The sequence below is a fragment of the Myripristis murdjan genome, chromosome 23 (genome assembly GCF_902150065.1).
Source record: "Myripristis murdjan chromosome 23, fMyrMur1.1, whole genome shotgun sequence".
Taxonomy (NCBI): Eukaryota; Metazoa; Chordata; class Actinopteri; order Holocentriformes; family Holocentridae; genus Myripristis; species Myripristis murdjan.
Window position 1 is genome coordinate 7,443,909 of NC_044002.1, and position 19,155 is coordinate 7,463,063.

The following is a 19,155-nucleotide window of genomic DNA, read 5'->3' on the forward strand; positions in this document are numbered from 1 at the left end:
TCTGCTAGTATTAAGAAAATCAAACTAAGGCAGTTGAAACAACTTGATTTTTATTGGAGGCTACTGGTGGGTTTTTTTAGTAGTCAACACAGGTAGGCCCCTCTACTTGACTGGAATCATATTAAATTATAACTGACTAGTGCTGTATCAGTACATCACTGCAGTGACTGAAGCTTTGTTGCCTCAAGCATGTCAGTTGTATATCATCAAGGTCTATCCAATGGCTCTAAACACAATCTTCAAGTGCCACCAGTGCTGCAAGTTTTTCTTATTGCAGCTCTGCTCTTGCACACCTGATCCAATTAAGGTCTTAATGCCGATTGGTTGAACCAGATCTGCCTGAACAGGGGTGTGCATGAAAGTGTGTGGTCCTTAACTGGATCAGGTGTGCAAGAGTAGAGCAGGGACAAAAACTTGCACAGCAGGTTATGCTTGAGGCCTGGGTGTGAGTCCATCAGAATGTACACAGTATCAAGTTCAAACATGCCTACTCACTCTGACAGTCCACCGTAGGTCTGTGGTAAGGCTGCTTTATATATTATTCATGGTATTTCGCAGCCTAAGATGATGGTGACGGCCTCGTTTGGCATCGAGCCAGGCCGGAGAGTGGAGTACATCCCTCTGGTGGAGAAGGCCCTGGAGCTGAGCTCTCACAAGCCCTCGAAAGTCCTCATCTACAACAGGCCCAATATGGTAAGACGCAGTAAAACACATAAGCCTGTAGCTCCACAATATGGTGTCGTTTGCATCCGAAAAACTGCAGCTGTGTGTAAACCTGATTAGTTCAGGTGCAGCGTGTCTTCGAATGGTGTGACGGTGACAACTGTTGCCAGTAAATCAACGACAGAAACAATGTACAGAAGGTGCAAGTAGATGAGGAAAATGTGTGAGGTGCAGTGTGTTTGTTGCTGGGGGACTGAGATGGGCTCCCATCACAGGCAGCCTGGCACCGATCCAAAGTGAAAGCAGGCTGAGCCGGGTAGAATAATTATACAGCAGTAATATGCTGGCGGAAAACTGAAATTTGCCTCTGCTTCGCCCATACACAGGCACAAAAGAAGAAACCCAAATTTTGGGCTTGGGGAAATTATTCTCGAAATTGATTGCACAGTGCTGCAATCATTCTTCTGAAATTGGTTTTCTGGCCTCCATTTCTGAATTAGTACAATTGTGTCATCAGTTACCTCATGTTCCACTGGCTGGCTCTGTTGTGCTCCTTGAGGAACATTATGACATTTATTTTATCTCGGTTTGGTCCCTCCGATCTGCTCTCGATGAATGATCTAGTGGAATAAAACATTGCAGGGTGGTACGTGCTGTGCTGCCTTGTCTTGAAAATCATCCGTGGAATATATAGAGGTATTTATAAAGCCTTAACCCGTTATCAGTAAAGTCAGGGAACTCCTATTCACAGGAAACTCATGGGAAATGTGTCTCTTAAAAATCTTCTAAAAAAATCACTTCAAAGATGCTTGATGTGGTCTTATCAATTACTGTAGTCTCAGCCAAGTGCCGGACAAGACGACGTGGTTCTGTGAACGCGGATTCCAACATGAAAGCCTTATTAAAGCAGCCAAGTGTTGCGCCGCCTTGGCTTTAGCGAGCAAGAGGCGACGCATTTCAGCCAGCTGGAGATTTTATGGGAAGGACAGCCTTTGCTTCAAGAGTCTGAATTTTAAATCGATTCTTGGTCTCGAGTTCAGTCACTGAAAACTCTCTGTACCAAGCAGGTCATGACCAGAGATTTTTTTTCCAGCTTTGAGGGATTATACAATTTTATTGAGCTGAGTACTTCAAAGAGATTTGTAAAAATAAGATGTATTTTAAAGGGGAATTAAGGAATCTGTGATAGTTAGTGTACTTGATTGGTAACCGGCATGGATTGCAACAACTTTGATAGATTTTACATTGGATGCATCCTGAATCTCAACACCTGGTACCTGTCTCATTAAGAAAGTTCAACATAGTAAAGTTACAGTATCTAAGAGTAACTGTGTCAGTCCTGGTGGTTATCAGTTCACTCTGTCAACCCAGGATTTACCTATTTAGCTATGAGTGTGTTCGCATCAAAGGTGTGTTTATTTTAGGAGATAGCCAATCACATACAAAATAGAAAGCTCCAGAGCAGCGTATTAAAATGTAACAGGATAAAATCAAACACTGTTGGAGCCTGAGGTAGCAAAGGTAATATGATTCACTGGGGACAGGAAAATAAAACACCAGTACACAGCTTGAATATAAAAATAATGATTAAAAATGAAATAAATAAGAAAATAAAATCAGTAAACTAGCTGATTTCCAACTTTGGGCTCTGTCCCCCTACTGGTCTGCGAAGGGATTGCAAGTGTGCCACCAATTTTTCAGCACAGCAATACAGATTTTAAATGAATGAAAATATTTTTAAACACACACCCATCTCCTGTGTGACTTGTGAGTGGATGTGGGTCAGAAATATTTTTCATTTTATTTCATTATTTTACTGTGAGATTTTAAAGCGTCACTTGAGCTTGGAATGGTTGGGAATTTATAAACTAGAATATCAGCAGTTGTGTGGTTATGTAAATCTGTGATGCTTATCTAGCATGTAAAGTAGACTGTAAAGGTTGGATGTATGGTACAGAGATGGATTACTAATATTTGTGTTGTGTCCTAATTTTTGTTTCCTATCAAGAAGAACAAACTATTAAAATGAATGAATGCAAGCAATACAAACATTGGAGCGGTGGGAACAAACACTGTTTCCTGGAGGAAATTTGCCAATGGTGTAAACGTGTATGTAAACAGGCTTATCAGTGTCCCGTCACTAAGGCACAATGGTCATGCTGTCCAGTGAAACACTACTGTGTCATCACATGGAGTCTATAAAAACACAGTCTATTGGCAAATCATCTGTGGTGATAGGAGTGTGGGTGCAATCTACTGCAGCAGTCACTCTTTGGAAACCTCTGAAAGAATTTCAGTGCACACAGCAGTAAAATTCATTCATTATTGATAACTGTTTACTAATGCAAATCACCTACTGTTTGATTGAATTCTTCATTTATAGGCAGAGCGGGCCAATGGAAACACTACAGACTTGTATTTCTGTAATGAATATTATATCCAAAATAATAAATCATCATAGATAGCAAAAAAGCTGAACATCTTTGCCCTGCAGAAAGCCCTCACTCTGTCAATCCAGTAGTATCCCCCGTTGGATCACATAGCCCGGCGTGATGTGGACCAGGTTAGCTGCTCAGCCCAAGTTACCATGGTGATCTACCTGGCTGAAAACTGAGCTATTGTCATGGGACGAGAAAGCAGGCTCAAAGTTAGCTCACTAAACCAATAATCTTACTGTGAGAGACAGGCCTCTGGTGATGAAATCGTTGAGTCATTGCTATTGATTAGTGCCTCTGTCAACCCTCTTCAAATATATTATTGTCATTTTGCACTGTGTGGCAGTAAAAACTGTACTTATTGCAACTTTAATAGTTCACTGTATTGCTTTTATTGCTGTTTCATAATGGTAAAATCTCTTGTATTGCCTCGTGCTTTAGGAGAAAGTGTCGCTGAGTCCGGAGTTGACTCTGGACTGGGAGGAGGAGATGGCCACGGCTCGGCCCCACGACTGTGTTCCTCTCCCCTCTAACCACCCTCTCTATGTCCTCTATACGTCTGGGACCACTGGAACACCTAAGGTACTGGCATCCACAGGTTTGTGATCAGCAGCACAAACATATAGAGAAAATACATAAATGAGTGGGCTGGGGAAAAAAAAAAACGGAAATATTGAAAAAAATCAATAGCTTATTCACAGACATACGGAGGCGGTGGTTTTCACATGGAGGATTTATAAGATTTGCTGCTGGCCTGGTGTTTTGTCTAAATGTTGTGAGCTGCCTCCTGACTCATCTGCTCTTTGACTCGGTGAAACAGTCCGGGCCCATTCTAAACACCATCACCTTGACATAAATAAGACAGAGCATTTCCACAGCAGTCGTCAGAGAGAGCTCATGCAGGAGGAATAACCCGCAGGCATCTTCAAATGGAAAAAAAAAAAAAAAAAAACTCTGCTCCTTTCCAATAGTACCCTGTTGTCTTTGACCAGCACATGATATAAAATATTCACCTGCTGGCTAGTTCCTGGACTTAATAGCACTCTTATTGCCTGCTGCTTTTTCCCTTTACCTTATTGGTAATATGGTGTAAGCAAAAATTAACTCCCCTGCATGGGCTAAAGGCAAACAGTAAACTGGAGGTAAACACCATAATTCTGGTTTTATGGACATCATATGCAGTGCAGTTTATTAATAACGCTATGAGAAGTGGAATTGCTTTGAGAGCCAATACTTTGAAAACAAACCGCCAGTGAGTCTGGGCGGCCGTCTTTGGATCGGAGTCGAACCCTTGCACTTTTTTGCCTCGTGCGCCACCTGTCACTCGTCTGATACGTTTCCTATCTCCTCCCCCAGGGCATCGTGCGAGACACTGCGGGCTACGCTGTGATGCTGAAGTGGACCATGTCAAATATTTATGGGCTCAGTCCCGGAGATGTAAGGCTATAAAGCATCCCCCCTCTGAGTTGGGACCACGCTCGAGAACAAAGAGCATGCAGTCAACAAAGACATAGCTTGTTGTGCTACTCGCTGTAAGATTACATCACCATGTGATATAGAGGCTACCCCAGGAGTCATAACTTCTGCATGAATTCTGTTTTATTGTCAGATTTTATTTTCGTTCATATATCCATATAAAATAGTAAACACTCCGTCTGCATCCACTGAACTGCAGTAATACATTGTGCGGTTTGAGAGCCTAATAAACATCAGAGGACTTTGCGTAGGCGAGTGTGTGCATGATTTAACCTCAGTTTGTGCTTCAGGTGTGGTGGGCGGCATCTGACCTGGGCTGGGTGGTTGGCCATTCCTACATCTGCTATGCCCCCCTCCTGCATGGCAACACCACTATCCTCTATGAGGTGAGTTTTGACGTCAACACCAAGATGAATATCTTTTGTAGCAACGTTTGCGCTGGAGTTCTGATGTTGTTTGGGTGTTTTTCGACTCTGCTTTGCCAGCGCCGGCTTAGTCGAACTCAGATTCAATTCGAAGAGGTTGGATACTGTTGCCATGTTTTCAGCTGTTTGACACCGCCTGTTGCAGTCCGCTGACACCAGACAGACTGCAGCTCGCTCCGTTCCAACCCTCCTCCTTCCTTAACTATTCTAATTTATGTGCCGTCTAAACATTTACAGCCTCTGGAGCTGACACCGAAAAGGATTTCTTTAAATGCAGATCACATCTGGTCAACGTACTGAGCTGTTATTGACCTTATGCTGCATTCGATTCTGCTTGGAGCTCGGGAAGTTCTGTGTCGGTATTCTGGACCTGACACCGATATGTTCTGCTGTTTTTGTGTGTAAAAGCATGGAAATCCTGCTTCTCACTAAAATGCAGCACCTTTTATACCTTTTACCTTTTAGTAGTGTTAACTACAAATAAATCTTTTTGTCAAGTTGCTGTAGTACATTTTGACAACACAGTCTACAGAATAAAATTTGCTTACATCTAAGTTGGTATAGAAATAATTGTGCTTTCCAACTTGGTTGCTGTTGCAAGGGGTTAATAAAATTCAGCAGCTATAGACCTTTTTTTTTCCCCAGCAACCATTTTGACATGAAATAGCAGGGTATACTCTGCTGTTACCAATGACATTAGTTTAGATTATGTTCCATTTTAAGTGGACTACAGTCTTTCCAGTGAGGCAGCATGAATAACCCCAGGATCCTCGATCTGTTAGACCTAGATAGAACAAAACCTTCATTAATGTCATTAGTAGCACGTGTGTTTACCCTGCAGTTTCATGTCAAACTAGCTAGTGAAAAAGGTCTGTTGCAACATAAGACTAATTCATCCAAGCGTCCAGCAGTTGCCTAATCACTGCACCTATCCACTGACTTCTTGATGACTTTGCCCTTCCACTCCCCACTTACTCATTCAGCTCACATTAGCCCCGATAAAGAGAAAAACCGTAAAGGAATAAACAATCCCTAATGAGAGATTTTCTCGATGTGTTTTGGACAGCTGCTTTATGTTACCGCGTGTGATTATGCTGATTTGGCTTTGACTATGCGAGCATCTCCGATGGCTGGTGGAGATGCAATCCCCATGAAGGCTGGTTTGTTTTGTGGAGGTTTATTAGCATGTAAGAGCATCTGCACACCAGGACTGAGGGGGATGCTGCTGCTTGTTGTCGGTCTGTTTATCTTTCCTAGTGTGTCTTACATTGTATTTCTTGTGGTGGTGGCCATCCATTACATTATCACTCCAGTTTTCACTCTCTCTGGCGGGAAGTAGTAGTTGTGGGCGCTGAATTAATCTGCCTGCCCTAAATCAGTGTTTGACTCAGGCTCCACTGGTTATCTCATGTGCCCCTTGTTCTAGCAGCCTGTCTGTGTTCAGTCATGTTTCTGTCCTACTTGCTGTCTTTCTTGTCTTTGATCGATACACAGATGCAAATTTTTAGCTCGGCCGGAAAATGACAGCCAGGGCTCACTGCATTTGTTTACCATTCGCATTTCATCTGCAATTGTCCTCTCACGGTAGAAACAGCCTGGAAGTGGGTATTGGAGATTCTAGCCTGCAGGCTACTTTTGTCTCTTTCATTTTTAGACACACAATGCATCTTCGATAGCGCAATCCTGTTTTCTAATCCATGGATTTTTGGGCCCATCTGTCTGGAAGGCAGCCTTCCAGTTTGGCACTTCATTTCAAACAGCTGCTGTATGAATATTCATAGTTTCTAGTTCATAGTTGAAGTGAGTTCATACAGCTGAACATCATAAAAAGACTGCCCATCTATTTTCGAGCCTGTGTAAGTATAGTTAATGGTAAAACTCTGCTCATCATAGACAATCACAATTGCTGTGTGCTCTGTTTGCAGTCTGCATCTCTGTTCCAGTCTGTGAGCTACCCAGGTGTCGCTGTGCTGTCTGTTTACAGGGGAAGCCTGTGGGGACTCCAGACCCCGGGGCGTTTTTCCGTGTCCTGTCTGAGCATGGAGCCTCCTCCATGTTCACGGCGCCCACCGCCATCCGAGCCATTCGCCAGCAGGATCCCAATGCTGTGGTGGGGGGAAAATACCCCCTGACTAGGTAGACATTAACACAACACAAACCAGACAGAGCCTGACGAGCCTCAATGACATGCTTTGTAGTAACTTTTCAGAAACTCTCAACTCCTGGGCTTATGAAAACCTCTCAAACCCTGCTAGATATAATCACAAATGCATTTGTCATCTGGCTGTTTTTCATTTTCCCTGAAATGTTGACATGTTTTCTCCCAGTAGTGATGATATGCTCTTGATGTTATGCCATGGAGAATAAATGCATGAACAAAAAGGGAAAAGGAGCCCACACACCAGACCAAAGTTGAGATAGTAAACATAAAAGGTTCTGAGGAATTTGCTGTTCCTGTAATTCCTGTAAGGCTTAACTTGCAGCAGCATAAGTGTAGGTTGTGAACGTAGCCCCGAGACTCCAGGAGTGATGTGTTGAAGTGTCCCATGTGGCCGAGGATGTTTTGCACAGCCTGTCCAGCCTCTTGTTAGTCGCTGGCCATCTGTTGATGCACAGCCCTCTCCCAGCCTCATCACTCACAGTCTGCACCCTCAGCCCAGCCCGTTTGGGCTTTAATCAGGATGGATAACAAACAATGGCAGGTCACTGCAGCCCTCCTGTATTAAATCATACTGCATGATCCTGCTGTTCAAGTAAAGGCTGCGTGTGCCGCAGAGAAAAAAAAAAATGAAAAGCATTTCTCTCTGCAATATTCTGGCCCAGGGAGTCAAATGCTTGGTGAGATTGTTCACAGTTGTTAATTGTTTGATTTTGCCTCTATAAAACATAGCCTGAAGGTGTTGTGGTGTCAGTTTTGAGCTCTTATTCTGTTCAGTAGTCTGAAAACGCCCCTAAGCACACAATCATAAAGCAATTCTGAGTGTGGATGACCTATGGCCCTGGTGAATCATTCAGTAACTCTGGTATTGTGTGCTGAATGTGATGGTGTTTTGGTTGCTTTCCTATAGTGGTGAATCCATAACATCTTTAAATGCTGCTCCTGGAAGGGGAGATTATATTTTCTCCCTGATGTTACCCTGCAAATATCAGTGGCCTTTATCCTCTTAGTTTCCACCCAACCACAATCCATCAATTCAGTCATATGCTACAGCTGTGTACACTTCCTTGTTCTTAATGTGTCTTTTCCCCTTGGAAAAGGCGGGTTGGGTGAAAGATTACTGCAATTCCCCGTAGTGCTGAGGCAAACATGTCACCGTGCCACAGAGGCGCAATGGCAGCGATGAAAAATGGTTTCATTTCAGCGCAGGACAGTTGAATATCTGGTCGACCCTTTCAGTCGCTCACTTCTGATCAGCGCTGCAAAGACAGCTGTCAGATGTGCTCTCCCGTTCACTCGTAGAATTTTTTAAAGAGTTTTTATGTCAATAAAACGTGTGTGCCATGTCGCAACTCAAGAATATAGTATTCTTAAAGAAACGGACGGGCTGTCAGTCATCGAGTGCAGAGCAGCAATTAATGACAGTTTGCGTCTCAATTCTTGTCACTCTGTTGAATGTTTAAATCTCTGCAAGCATCGACGGATTAAAGCCTTTGAAAAAATCCTGAAAAGTATCAAGTTGAATGCCATGCCATTCTTTAGAGAGCTCCTGTGTGTCCTTGGTCCTGTGAACTCTATTTATTTCACTCAATTCAGTAGGCCGCTCATATGGAGGAGGCTGTGTGGTATAGACACACACAAACAGTTCTAGCACAGTGGCCATGTAGGCTGCATCTGAATGTAGTCAGTATAATTTGTCACCTCCTTCAACATAAGGAAGGAAGGATATGTCAATACTGATACTCGTCCTGCTTGATTTAATTGAAAGTGTGTGGAGGGAAGTGCCAACTCGGTTAGCTTTATTATCAAAAACATAATTTCATGCCAGAGAGGCTTCAAACAATAGTTTCAGACAACTCAGCCATCCTATCCAGGGTATATTGACATTGTGAGACATTTGCTTTCCATGCAGCTGCCTCGGTCTGTAATAGGCCTGTACCATTATCAATGCGCTTGAGCGATACTTGTCACCGCGGATGTGAAAACTGCACTGAGAAATAGGCTGCAGGGGTGTCTGCTGCAGACACAGCAGCGAGGCTCTGCAAAACACACCCCGACAAAGGGGCAGACACACTGTCGGCAGTCTTTTATAACGGGGAGAGCTAACTCAAAGCTCGCACTTAAACAAGTGACAAAGTGCGTGACTCCAGTCGATAGTGCGTTTTGGCTCAGAGTGGAGGCGAGTTTGATTGGCGGCGCTCGGGCCGGTCTTGTTTCTGCTTGGTTTGCCTTAGAATAAAATGAGTTAACCTCGCAACTCGAGAAGTAGTCTTGGGGTATTCTCCAGTCTGCTGCTCACACTTTGCAAATGCATTTCCATATGTTCACAATTGCAGTCACGCACACACACTCACACGACAGGGTGTACACATAAGCCTGATGCAGACTCTCTCTCTGATCATGCACTAGTTTTGGAGATTATGTATCCATGTGTGTGGGCCGGTTTTGTAGATACGATGAAATAGACAAACCCCTGCGCATGGATTTTAAATGGTGAACCAAGGCTGCCCCGCTCAAAAGTTCCTGCACAGCGTGTGACAATAGGAGCCAAGAAACAAAAGGAGAAATATCTCTTGCCAACTCTAATTAAATTCTTTTCTGCTTTGGCTCAAATTAACATCTCTTGTCTCCTCTCACAGAAGGGCCCTCACGTTGATCCTGCAGCATTAGTCTGGAGGGTATTAGCAATTTCTGGACTCATGACACGTGACACAAGGCCATGAAGTGAATAGCCCTTAGGATTATGTTGTTTTTTACTACTTCAAGGTCATACTGTAGAAACTGGTGTGGCTTATCTTCATAAACCTGAGTAAAAGAGTCCATTTTTTACTTTCTGTGGCTGACAGTTATCACTGAATAAATCCTGACATGTGATAAGGACAATTAGATCGTCAGGGAGTGTGTGTGTGTGTGTGTGTGTGTGTGTGTGTGTGTGTTGAAATATGTGGAAGTAATGGCCGTGTTGTTGCGTCATGCACTTTCCAATGTGACGGGAAGGATGAACTCTCCCTAAAGATTCTTCATTTCAGTGTGTAATGTAGATGTCTGTGTGACTGACTCAGTGCCCAGACACATCGCTTGGACCACAGCCAAATCATTATCCTCCCACTACTGTTTCTCCGGCTGCCCAAGGTCACTTTGTCACCGTGAATCTTCCAAACTTGTGTTCCAGTTGGACTCCTTTAAAAACACAGAGGATGTGAATTGCCCCTGAATCACTTGAGGTGTGGGAGAGGGGATGTAATGTTTTTTTTTTTTTTTTTTTTTTTGCAAGCACAGTAGGTCATTGCCAGGCCATTGAGTCAATCATAGAGTCATCCATTTATTCCACATGTAACTCCACTCAATTCCCACAGGGCACAATCCATCTGACAGCTTGAATAGATGCATTCTTAATCCAGAGTCTGGGTTTTAGTCTTGGCAGAGCTAAGTTCACATTTTACATTTTAGGCAATTACTTAAAGACACTTTATCCGGAGGAAATTACAAGCAACCTTGGTCAGAGCTATACTGGCCAGATAATTAGTCCACCCAGCCGTCCATGAGGCAAAAAAATCATACTTCACAGGTCACCTGTTAAACATCTGCAGGCAGGAAAGAAAGAGGGTTTCTGCAGTATTTTGCAGCCTTTAGAAATTTACTGAATACAGATATTCATGAAATGCACATAAACCATTTTCAGCTGTTCTCTTAGATTATATATTTCTTTTGATGGATAAATAAATCCCTCAGGAACATTTCTTGACATACAGCATGACTATGACTTTTTTGTCAGTTAATAAGAATAAGAATAATTGTAATAATGATAATAATACTAAACCACCACATGAATGTAGCTTTTAAATAGAAAGAGAACAAGTGCACAAGCTGTCATGAAAGTGTAATTTGTGTTTACAAATCAATCACATTTGATGAAAAGATGAAAAACAAACTCCATAATCCCATTAGTGTTGCTGGTAAGACAGTTTTGACCCATATGTTAAAGTTTATACTGCGGTGCCTGCTTATTAATCAAAAGATAATGTTAACCAGTCAGAGCATTTGTCATTAATTATGAGAAATTACATCATACCCCAATTAACCTTTTAATCAAATGTGTTTTGAAACAACTTACGAAAGAAATATATGCACTAAGGATTCATTAACAAATAGGAAAATTTGACAAAACCACTGAAATAAAATTTAGGCCAGCTTAATAACTGTTCATTCCATGTTGCAGAAATTTCCTTAGTGACAGACTGGCCATGGGGATGGCGTGGCTGCAGATGAATTCCTCCATACTTTTTTCTCTGATGCAGCCCATCTGTCTGTTTTCTGTGACAAAATGGAAATTGTGGATTCTTTCTGGTATCATGGACTATATAATATTCCTGTGTCCTTACAACAATCACGTAAGAGAGTCGTGCTAAGAGCTCAGGAGAGAAACAATAGAAAGAATTTTTGATAGCATGTGGAGTGTGGAGAGAAGAAAAGGCCGTGATTCAGCGGGGAGAGAGCACAGCACAAGGTAGTTTTTCATCCTGCGACAGGGTTTCTGCTGGTCATTTCCACAATTCGGGGGAGAATAGTTGAGACAGGGTAGAGCGATGACCAGTGGCCATTTGTGGCAAAGCGTAGAGCACAGGCCGCCATGTAGAGCCGCACCATGGCCCGGAGCGATGGGAGCGCGCACCCCTTCGCCGCTTTGTAACAAGAAAGCAGCAGTGTTTTCAATTTGGTATGAACAAGCCAAAGGCAGTCCGCGGAGGGAACGTGGGAGGGAAACAATGAGGGAGAACTCGTGGAGGTTGAAGATAAAAAGGGATGCAGTGTTTTGGATGAGTTGCAGGACCTGGAGGGTGTTTTGTGGTTCCGGCTTGGAGGGAGTAGCAGCTGTCCAAATGGGTAATCCCTAAAGCTTGAGCAAGGAGCTGGGCGGAGTGAAGAAGAGTGTGGTGAGAATGGGACTGATTTGATAGATGATGTCGAGTGCAAAGCTGCAGGCTTGGGTCACCGGCTGCCATGCGGGCCTCCCATCAGGCTGCTGTCCAGAGGTGCACCGGGACTCTTGGCAGACATGGCCCGAGTCACCCAGGTCCTGTCAGCGGTGGCAGAGAGGTCGTGAAGAGGGCAGAGGAAAAAGAGCAGTTCATTCTTGTCGAGATTAAGTTCTAGGTGGAGGGTAGATGTCCAACTCGAAATGTCTGCGAGGCAGGTGCAGATGCGTGCAAGTATCAGAGGATGGGAAAGAGAAGTGGATTGGAGTTTGTCTGTTTGTCATGACAAGGCATCTGATGCACTGTGTCGACAGCAGCATCCGGTGAGAATATGCTTAACGAAAGCTAGGGCTCCCCTCAAAACAACACTCGATCAGAGCGACGGGTAGGAGGCAACACCATGACAGTGTAGACCGGTCAGCAGAGGTGGCGACAAGCATCTGGTTGACGCTGTCATAGGCAGCGGACAGATCTGGGAAGATGAAGACTGGAGAGAGAGAAACAGCTCTGTTGGAGTGCGGTGCCTCAGCGACTGCCAGGAGTGCAGTGTCAGCAGAGTGGGCTGTCTTGAAGAAAACCTGGTTGCAGTCCAGAAGAGTTTTTTTCTGTGGAAAACAGTGAATGAGCTTAGAGACACAAGAGTCTCAAGGGAAAGTGCCAACTACAGCCCCTGCTGTGTGTTACAGTTTTTTTTCTCTTTTGGATCTCTTTTGGATAAATGCTGTGGCCACATTTACATAGCAGAGTTTTCAATGTGCAAATCTCCTCATGCAAAGAGCCAAACTGTTTCCAAAATCTTACCTTGAGGCACAAAATGCTGTGGTAAGATACCGAGTGTGCAGCTCTGATTCACAAGCTCACTTCTCAGAATATGCTCCGTTTATTTAAGAGGACAGCTACTATGCATGCTCAGGATTTGCAGATCACTAAATCAAGTCAACATATATTCAACAGCAAATAGTTACCATACCATTTATTTTATTTGGATGTACAAATTTTGAATTAATCGTGTGTGTCACAGTATTAGAGTATTTGTATTTTCACTCATTATAGTTAATATCAGAAAATACAGTATCTAAATGGTTGTCTTTTGGTTTTGGTCTTTTGTGAAAACAAGCTTTTGCAGTAGGGGAGGACAAGCGAAGTTCAGCCTGTGGCTAAGCTGTTTCTCAGTAAGCACACACAAAATGAATCATGTTATCACAGATTTAGAAAAAGTATTTAATTTGCCTGAGACTGTGATGGAGAAGAGCACAGACTAAAGCTTGAGAGAGCCAGGTCATGGCTATGTTAGCTGATTTAATCATGATACAGATATCATGAATGGAGTATCTAAATTGCAGTAGACAGATGATATTTTAGTTCATGGCTTTATAAAGGTGCACTGTGGGGAACAATGAGCCACTAGCTTTGAGGCAAGTTGAGCCAATAGGTGAACTGACCTCAATTTAATCACATTTGCATTCTATTAAAATGTAGTTAAGTTAAACACATGAAGAAAAATGGTATATTCTAATATTACAGAGCAGAGATCATTATGCTTTGAGGCATGAGGATCTAGACAGGAGCCAAGGAAGACTGAGAAGGAGGTGTTGATTTTGATTTGGACGGAGATGTAGCTCTCTCCGCTATAACCACGGGTTCTGGTTGGTAAACAGGCAAGTACACATACGCAAACATAGTGGCACGCTGTCTGCTGGTGATAATTACCTCTTCAGGTTAGTTGGTAATGGTACGAGAAGAGGAAAACACTTCAGTCAGAAACCACAGGTTATTAGCCTCAGGCAGGCAAGTCAACATTTGGACAGGAGCGTCTTTCAAGCAAAGGCATAAAGTCGGGAAGCCAAAAGACTACATCCAAGATTGCAGTCTACAGTGTCACACTGCTGCTATAGCCTGGAGCTGCTGACAGTAATGCTGTATTCGTATGACAGGGGAAAGGCGGTAAATAAAAGCCGCCTACATGAAAATACTGTTCACCTTACATAAAGAAAGAACTTGGGGTTTGGCGATGTACCCTGACTTCTGTGGCTTCCTCAGTACTGATACAGGAAAATACCTGTAGTCAGGTGTTAGGCATGATATAGTCATTTCAGATAAAACAAACAGAATAAAATGAAGTGAATTTTTGAGCTGGAATGACAAAAAGACTTTTTCTATATGGATTGTGCACTGATTTTTACACTGATATGACTAGGCAAATAGCCAAGTACCCAGTTTCCCCCGTTTTCTGATTCTGATTCTGGTTTTGAATAGGTGAAAAAAATAAGTGACACATTTTTACTGCATGCAAAAACCTGCATGTTTGTGCCCCAGACTGTGTGGGATTAGCATAAGGTGGGCACGTCTGCAAAGGGGAGGCCTGTGGGTGCCCATAAAACCAATTTTCATTCAGAGATCTGGAGGTGAGAAGGCAAGTTGACCCCTTTGAGATTGTCTTATGCTGTTTTCCCCTCGCCAAAATTTAGCTCAACCTGGAGCGATGTTTAGCCTTCTTACTAACCTCCCAGCATGACCTTCATACCAATGGATTTCTTCAGTCATCTCAGTTCACAAGATGCCAAAACGCACCAATTAAACTGAGCCCTGGAATATCCGCCGGCTGATATATTGGTTGGGCTCTACGTATTTTGAAAGACTTTTTCTCACATCTCTTAAAATGCCAAGGCAGGGGACAGCTCCTTGCTCGATGTCTTGCTTGTGGCTGATTTTGCAATATTTGTTTTGCTGTAAAACATTAACTCGTGTATGGGTATGCGTATTTATCATGAAAAACGTCATCAGGAACAAACAGAAAACCACAATCCTGGCCTTTTTAAGGGCTTCAGCCGAGCTCGAATACACGAACAATTCAAGCTGTTGCTTTTATTTGTTAAGTGGGTCAGACCCAAACCATGTAATATTACAGTTTCCTGTGTTTCTGTGCTTTTATAGCAGTTGGATCTATGTAATATTGATCCTACAGTTCAAACCAGGGAATATGATGTGGTTGTTAGGAAATCACTCAGGTTAATGTTAAAATCACCTTTCCCTCTTGTCCAGTTGCACATGTGTGTGTGTCATTCTTCTCACTCTGCTTCTGGCTGGTGGAGGCAGCGATGACTGTGCACGAATGCAGATGAAGCTGGCTTTGTGTCTCAAACCCCAAACTCTGTGGCACTGCCCTTGAACTGGAAGGAGACTGTGATGTCTCTTTTATATAGGAAAAAAAAAAAAACCTAATCTAAAGCATACTGTTGAAGCAACACATCTTTCATCATCTGTGAAAAGATGCTGGTGTTTTAAACTGTGCCCTGGCTTGATGATTTGGGAAATAATTACCAGTAGGGAGAAGATTATGACAGGCGAAGTCTGCACAAACTGTTTGAACACAGTCCTCAAATTTGTACATGAAGCGTACAATGAGGGAGATGAAATGGAAAGCAAGATGTGGGATTGTAGCCTTGATCCTCTTTAGAGTAAGCTAATGAATTACAATAGCTGCTTCAATAAGTTCAGGCTACCAAGAGGCTCAGTGTTTTTGAACATTGAGACTCTTGAATGAGCTTTTCAACCTTTTTTTGCAAGGCATTTTGAAAGTTTGGTTCCCAGCAGCGTAACAGAGCGTGCCCACTCTTGATGCATCACTCCATCTGGTTTTCATGCCCTGTTTTTTCATTCCGTGAAAAAGTATATTTTGCCGTTGCATCTAGTTATCTTGAGCCCTTGTTCCTGTGATCGAGTGCACGTGTCGCTCTTTCTCCCTCCAGGTTGCGGAGTTTGTTCTTGGCAGGAGAGCGCTGCGATGTGGAGACACTGGAATGGGCCAAGAGGAGCTTCGGGGTTCCCGTCCTGGACCACTGGTGGCAGACCGGTAAGAAAGCTTCCCCTGTTTACGGACATCAACAAGAGAGCCCAGAAATCTTGGAGTTCTTATTCGTGGTCAAAATATGAGAGCGGTTTGATGTATTTAAAGCGGCTGGTGGTGAGATTGATGGGTAAAAATGCAGGCATCTTCTCAGATCTACCCTGACATTTACTCTGATTAGAAAGGTGACCATACCCAGCACTTGACTTCCAAGCACAGGAAGTAACAACATAAAGACGTAAAGACCAGCACATGAAGTTGCCTTGTGTGCATTAGTTTTAGAAATGGCTGCTATTATGTAGCTTGCGGCACATCCTTTAAAATAAAAGCTCCAGGGTTTAACTGCCATCTCATTCACAGTGAGATAGTCATGCAAAAACCCCAAGTTCTTTATTAGCAAAGGCAGTATATAATGTTTAATTCAACTTGATCTTTAAGCCTCAGTCTCGCATAAGTGTATCAGTGTGAGAAGACTATAAATGGGGTCTGTGCTGTATTTTATTAGCCCATTGACATTAACTTGGCCTTGAGAGAAGGCATAACTCCACAAAATCGTTACTCCCTGAAAGCCCCGCTGCCACTGTGAAGAACACTTTATCGCACTTCCCTCCTCTGATTAATCTTTGACGCATATTTTGTATTGTAGGCCGGGGGATTGGACCCCCTCTAGTGGAGTACTTATTACGTTAAAGACTTCCCCCCTCGTTTGAATTGCTAAGCTCCTCTGAGGGCTGATCATCACACAAAGTGGTGCGTCATCAGGCCCGACACTCATTTGAGGCCCAATCAAAGTTAGATTGGCCTGTGCAGACGGGGCACAGAAACACGAGGGGCGCCGTAAAGGGGAAATACTTTTTTAAGCCGGGTTTACTACAACACTTAAATCAATATTTGTGTACCTTAATGTAAAATGAGAATTAAGACTGAAGAGTAAACTGGAATTGCTCCATCGACTTGAATGTTTGTTTGAGCATTCATGTGCAGAGGCGATTTAATTCCTAGTGGTGCTAAATATACACTGAACAACCACAGGCATACCTTAAGTAGTACCGCTGTATGCAAAAAACCAAACAATAAAATACTTTTCTTTTGTGTGCTGCTCCAAGTTCTTGTCAGTGAATTGGATCTGGAAAGTGTCTCTTAGTAATTAGTCTTTGTAGCCAGAAATCCTCAGAGCTCCTGCCTCTGGCTCTGCGCCACCGCAGGAAAGAAAAAATCTGGTTGAGGCCACGGTCAGATGGGAATGAACGTGGGAAGATATCCCGAGAACCTTTCTATTCCTTCAGCCAATCACATCCCATGTTCCAGGCCAGCATTTAAATAGAGGGTTTGATTGCCATTGCTTTTCATTATGTTCGCTGATGTTTAATTGGCTTTACACCCATGTGGGACACAGAGCGACTCGCTGAGGTGAGCTGTGAGGTTTAAACTGTGCATTTAGCGGAGAGATTGGAGCAAAAAACAATTAAGATTAAATCGTCCGCCAGCTCCAGATTGGAAACGGAAGTGGTTATTCTCTACGTTCTTTGAGTCAGACCACTTGATGGTGAGACAGATTAGGACCTTGTTGCTAACTTTGGGAACGTCTTGTTTAAGTGCACACATCTAGACCGAACCCTCAAGGGATTATATGTGAATTTTTGTCAGTTTTCATTAAAACAAAGTCAGCCCACAATCATTTGTGGCTAATGGGCCCATGTCCAGAATGGCTTTTATTATGATCTGTCGACTCTTAAAAACCCTATTAAGACAATCAATCTCTCTGTTGCACTATTGCACTTTGGATTAATGTTGTGCTCGGGGTGACTGAGCCATGATCATTTACAATAAAAGCTTGTTAGTTCATGTCCCCTAGCGCACAGTACAGTGATTCTACATTAGAGAAGTGAGAGGGGTTTTTTTGTTTGCTAGAACGTGTCTGATATCTCTTTCTTCACCTCACAATTGACCCATTATCTACTTGGGCTGTTGTGGTCTTGGATGATAAGATATATAATTGGAGTCTTGGCTTCGCGGCTTTCGCTGCATTGTCCGGCGAAAACCCATTGTCCATTCCCCGGCCTTAGTTTCTAATGATTCTTGAATAGGTAAGACCCTTTTTAACCTTTTCGGATGGGAGGCTTGTGTGCAGGCAGTGAGCCATCATGCTAATGCCGCTCTCTCTCTCTCTCTCCGTCGCAGCTCGATTCCCGTCCTCCCCCGAGCGCTGGCAAACCATGATAAATGTGCCAGCGACAGCACAAGAGTGCGAGTGGATGTCTCGTCGTTTTGTAATATCCTGCCAGTGCCAATGGAGGATCGATGCAGGACAAGCAGACATCTCTGTGTTAAATATGGAATCAATATTGCGCTGAAAAGGCATCGACCTTGAGCGCGTAAAGGCGATAGGCGATCCGGGGAACTTGCCGTCTGATCTGCGTTCAGATTATCCCGTGCTCTAATTGGCCCTCAGTTTTTTGCAGCATTGTACATATGTGATCCATCACTTTGGCTGTTGAGTTTAATCTGCCGACCCCAGAGGTGCGCCGCGTGTTTCATGCCTCAACTCAACTCAGAATGAAAGTTTTCTTATGACCTTATAACCTAGCATCTACTGCAGCTTTTGTGACTTGGACCAAAGACGCGATGTGTTTGTTGCAAGCCCATTTCAGCTTCAGTCAGAAAAGGATATGAAACGGAACGCTGGCCAGATACATATTGAGCCGCAGTAAGTAGCGGCCACGTCGAAACTGAATATCAATCAATTCTCAGAACCGACTGGCTGCAACAGAATTGAATTCCCTCTCTGGGCTCAGCACTAGCACGCACACACACACACACACTAAGCCATTGTTACATAAGGCTTTTTGTTAAAGCACTTAGTGTAAATGTGAGTGGTGTGGGAGTTTTAAGGGGTTAGCAATAAGCAGCTAGGCACACATGCAAACACGGGATTACGGCTCGGTGCTGTGTGATTTAACGACTAAGTTGTTGTTTGCTCTGAGAGGGCTAATACGTCCCATAGCAGACAATAAAGGTACGAAAAAAAAGGCTCGCTCTCTTCTCTGACGCTGCATCCGTCGTGGAGCCTGTCTGACTTGCAATGGAGAAAATAGGACCGTATCGCAGTTTAAGCACACAGAATGAGCTGAGCAGGGCTGCCAGTTTGCTGCCTCTTTCAGCTGCTTCATTTCTC

At 43.4% G+C, this 19,155-nt stretch overlaps 1 protein-coding gene across 1 annotated transcript in view; it reads left to right on the top strand.

Moving 5' to 3' along the window:
* The window catches only part of acss3 (acyl-CoA synthetase short chain family member 3), a 41,109-nt gene that overhangs the window by 3,388 nt on the left and 18,566 nt on the right, over positions 1-19,155 (top strand). The window contains exons 4-9 of the mRNA XM_030045738.1: positions 559-693; positions 3,540-3,680; positions 4,455-4,535; positions 4,865-4,960; positions 6,984-7,135; positions 15,883-15,986. Of these exons, the coding sequence (XP_029901598.1) occupies positions 559-693; positions 3,540-3,680; positions 4,455-4,535; positions 4,865-4,960; positions 6,984-7,135; positions 15,883-15,986 (709 nt within the window). The remainder of the gene's footprint in view (positions 1-558; positions 694-3,539; positions 3,681-4,454; positions 4,536-4,864; positions 4,961-6,983; positions 7,136-15,882; positions 15,987-19,155) is intronic.